The sequence below is a fragment of the Myotis brandtii genome, unplaced genomic scaffold, assembly GCF_000412655.1.
Source record: "Myotis brandtii unplaced genomic scaffold, ASM41265v1 scaffold975, whole genome shotgun sequence".
NCBI lineage: Eukaryota > Metazoa > Chordata > Mammalia > Chiroptera > Vespertilionidae > Myotis > Myotis brandtii.
The window spans coordinates 859,548-863,566 of record NW_005372049.1 but is presented as its reverse complement, the minus strand read 5'-3'; the positions used below and the strand labels follow the sequence as shown (position 1 = coordinate 863,566).

Here is a 4,019-nt window from a genome sequence, read left to right as displayed (position 1 = left end):
GGGGGGGGGGGGGGGGGGGGGGGGGGGGGGCGCGCAGTCACAGGACAGCCCGTCAGTCGGGGTTGTAGTTCCTCTTTGCTCGGCTTCAGATTTCACCTTCCTCCTCGCCTCTGATCTCCGTGTCCTGAGAATGAAGACAGCTTTTCAGATGGAGTATACACTTGAGGACAGAAGCCTCTTGTTTTACTCATTTTTTAAATCCCAGCATTGTCACGTCTGGTACAGTCGTATGTGTTTAGCGTGTTACGTGGGGGAGTGCTGGGCTCTGAGGCAGGAGAACGCTGTGCTGTTGTGTTCACTTTCTCTGTACAAACTGCTCCAGAACCAGTCACAGCTCCTCTCCTTCCTTCTCTTTCATTGCCTTCTTTTCCCATTTCTTTCTTTTCTGTTAACAGAGAGTTGGGTTCTGAATTAATGAAAGTGAAGGTGAGAACCATTTTGTGTGCTTTTCTTCTCATACAACTCCCACCAGTGGGTTTACAGACGGGATAACCTGTGCTGGCTGATTATTTCATTCAGGCCTGTCTGGCTCTGTGCCCATCCCTGAGCTACCTGAGGACTCAGCTGGCCGTCAGCGACCATGTTTTCTTTCTAGAATCCAGCCTCGGTTCAGTAGTAGTAACCTGCTCTCCTTCTTTCCAGGTGCAGGAGTAGCCCTGCTGAATGACCATATTTATGTGGTGGGGGGATTTGATGGCACAGCCCACCTTTCCTCCGTTGAAGCGTACAACATCCGTACCGATTCCTGGACGGCTGTCACCTGCATGACCACCCCTCGATGCTATGTGGGGGCCACGGTGCTTCGGGGTCGGCTTTATGCAATTGCAGGGTGAGGATTTAAAACCAGGCTGGGGCCATCATGCATCAGGGCAACATGATCCGATCCACACTGTTGGGTGGAGACAGGGTGTGGGTCAGGGGAGATGTCTCCATGGCGACCTCAATGTGGGATGTGGGTGGAGAGGAACAGAAAGCTCATTTCCCTCTTTGGCTTCTTCCCCACTCAGATATGATGGGAACTCCCTGCTGAGCAGCATCGAGTGCTATGACCCTGTCATCGACAGCTGGGAAGTGGTGACCTCCATGGGAACCCAGCGCTGTGATGCTGGCGTGTGTGTGCTCCGAGAGAAGTGACCTGTTGGAGCTCCATCCAGAGCTAGTGACCAGTCCAGGGGCCAGATAGCAGGAGAATCAAGGATCGTGCCCAGAATGTCTGCTGCTCGCTGTGTGCTCAGGGCGATTACAAGCACCGGTGCCATGATGATGGTCTTTATTTGCACACACTCCCCCTCGCGCTGGGAATTGTCCCTGAGTAGAGTGGTGAACGGACACTCACGGGAAAAGAATGCACTGAGTGGAGGTGTGAGGCCAGGCCACCTCCTGTCTGGGCAGCACTCTCTGGTCGTGTCTGACTCACCACGTGCTTGGGAGGACATGCATACGTTGCGCCCGTGTGTTGCAGAGAACGAAGGTGAGGGTGGCCTACTAGAGGTGGGCAGTGTCCAGCCGACGTCTGGATTGGAAGGATTCCAACCTGAGTCAGCCTGATAAAGTGCAAGTCCTGTTTTCCAGGAATAAGTATCTTTCCTGGTCTGCAGGTAGCTGCAGCACAGCTCTGTTCTGGAGGGGAACCCAGGGAAGCGCCCCGTCACAGCTGTGGGGCTTGGGAGACACCTGTGTGACACTCCCGGGGGCAGAGCTGCTGTATCCGAACTGGGCTGAGTGACGTGACCTGAACTCGCTCGTGTGAGTGAGCCTAGACCTCCACAGACGTGAGGCCTGGAAGACAGGGTGGATATTGGAAGGGTCTTCTGATGTCCCCGGTCTTTCTGGTCTGCAGTGTGGCTTGCCTGGCCCTGGTGCCTGTGCGAGACAAGCACGGTGAACAAGTGTCGGTGCGCCGAGTGGAGTCAGTGGGGGACAGAGAAGTACCTGTGAGTTTGTATTTGTCACACTCCTCCCAGGGCTCGTCCCCCGCAGCCAGGTTTGCCTCGGGGAGAGGGCTTTGTGGAATCAGATGCTACTATGCTGTAACATTTCCATACTATTTATTGGGGGAAGGGGTGGGGGTACAGCAGCCTGAAAGTTCAGCTACTTGGTATTGCCCGTCCTTTTAAGCGCACACTTCTGCTAAGGGGTGGTTTTTACTGCTGTTTGGTACATTTCGTCCTTGTCCTACTGTTGGGTTCCCAACCTGTCCTTAGAGTGAATTATGTTCATCCCAGGACAGAAGAATCAAAGGACAACCCAAAGTCCTGTGTTATCCAGTACCTGCTCTCAGCATTTCTGAGCCACCATTCTAGGCTCTCCTGTGCTACAGAGTGAAATTCTTGCTTTATGGTATTGGGAGTGTGGGAATGTGATGACCTAAACGAAAACCCTTTCCCTTTACATTGAAATTCCATTTTCTCCTCTCCCTGAATTGAATTGACCTAAAGAGTTCATTTCCTTTGTATATTTTTAAGAAAATATTAAAAATAATCTGTCTCAAATGCCTTAAGAAAATTTGTGGCAAACCAGCACTGCCCTCCTACATTTGGGGGAGCAGACAGAGAGATCAGCTGTGGGTCCCGAGTCTTCAACCTGTTGGCCTTGTGTTTGCCAACTGGCTCCACTGTTTCTCTGAAGACACAGGTACGAGAGTCTCACCAGGAAAATGTTTCTGAATTTGCCATATTCATTGATTCCTCTCACACGAGGCGTATCCTTGAACCCTACAGGGAATCAAGAAGAAGCTCGTTTAGTATCCACTTGAATTTCAGGGTTTTAATCATCCCAGCCCTTCTGTTTGCTTCAGTCTATGGCACGTGATAGAATCAGCTATGCAGAAGGCCTGCACAACTGCAGAAGTCCAGATAGTCCCAGAGCAAAGGGAAGGGGAAGCCAAAGAGGAAGTGGTTCCTGAAGAAGCCGGCCAAGCTCTCTAGCAGATGGACTGCCTGCTGGTGAAACTGCAGCTGGGAAACGGAGGCAGACTCGGTGGCTCCTCAAAGGAGTTTCAGACACGACACCGCAACCAGCTGTTGTGCAGTGCTCCCTCTCCAGGCCTCCCACCCAGGGGTGCCCCTAACTTGGCAGTTCCTCCTGCTTTTCTCGGTCTCTTAACTGGAAGCCAGTCACTTGGTTAACCACCGCGGAAAGCTATCGTTCATTTTGTGCGCACACATTTGATTCGTTTCTGGGTTCTGCACGGTTTTATCTCTGTCCCAAATCCGTTCCTGTATTTTTACTCCCTCGTAGTGCAGGCCTTTCACCCGGACTCACGGAGCAGTGGCCTCCTGATGTCCTCGCCACTTCCCTGTCTTCCAGCCCAGGCCCTCCATTTGTCCTGCTAACTCTCCAAAGCACAGCTGGGATCATCGCAGCACCGGACATACAGCGAGTTTTCACGAAATGTCGAAGTTATTTCTGGTACCAAGTGCCCATCGCCGAGGGTCCTGAGCGGTTGGCATATTATGAGAGAGCTCCGTGAACGCCGAGTTGACAGGAAGAGGAAATGCAGGTGGGTCATGGGGGGTGGGGGGGTGACACCTGGCCTGACCCCGTGTGCGCCTGGGTTCAGGACCCTGAGCCCGCGGCTCTGAACTGAGGACCTGGGGACTCTGACTGTCCTGCCCGAGAGGATGTGATGACGGCCGTGCCTGACCGCTGCACCCCGGAGGTCAGATCTGACCAGGACCTTGCTCACTGCGCCCATCGGATGCATGAGCGACAACCACAGGGAGGTCGTGACGATCCAGCTCGGTTCTCAAGCGCTTCCACCCCACGCTGCCCGCTGGTGAGAGGTCACTGGTTAGCACTGACCGGCCCTCGCTCCCAGCAGCGAAGGGGGGCGTGTCCCCGCGGGTGGGACCCACATTGCCTTCCGTCCCCTCCCGCTCGGCACTGAATTCCCGTCTCAGGAGACAGGGGGTTACGAGCAACTCTGATGACTCCATAGTAAGGGAGTCGGGTGACCGGGTCAGTGTGCAGGGGACTCGTGTCCGCCCTGCCCGGTCCTGTCACAAAGCCGCCGGCGC

The 4,019-nt window shown here is 54.1% G+C and overlaps 2 protein-coding genes across 2 annotated transcripts in view; both read left to right on the top strand.

Annotated features, from left to right (window-relative positions):
* Positions 1 to 2,492, top strand: part of KLHL12 (kelch-like family member 12) — a 12,806-nt gene extending 10,314 nt beyond the window's left edge. The window contains exons 11-12 of the mRNA XM_005886364.2: positions 643 to 829; positions 1,008 to 2,492. Of these exons, the coding sequence (XP_005886426.1) occupies positions 643 to 829; positions 1,008 to 1,134 (314 nt within the window). The 3' untranslated portion in view covers positions 1,135 to 2,492. The remainder of the gene's footprint in view (positions 1 to 642; positions 830 to 1,007) is intronic.
* Positions 2,493 to 3,628: 1,136 nt separating this feature from the next.
* Positions 3,629 to 4,019, top strand: part of RABIF (RAB interacting factor) — a 5,899-nt gene continuing 5,508 nt past the window's right edge. Inside the window, exon 1 of the mRNA XM_014533403.1 lies at positions 3,629 to 3,778. Coding sequence (XP_014388889.1) covers positions 3,629 to 3,778 — 150 coding nt within the window. The remainder of the gene's footprint in view (positions 3,779 to 4,019) is intronic.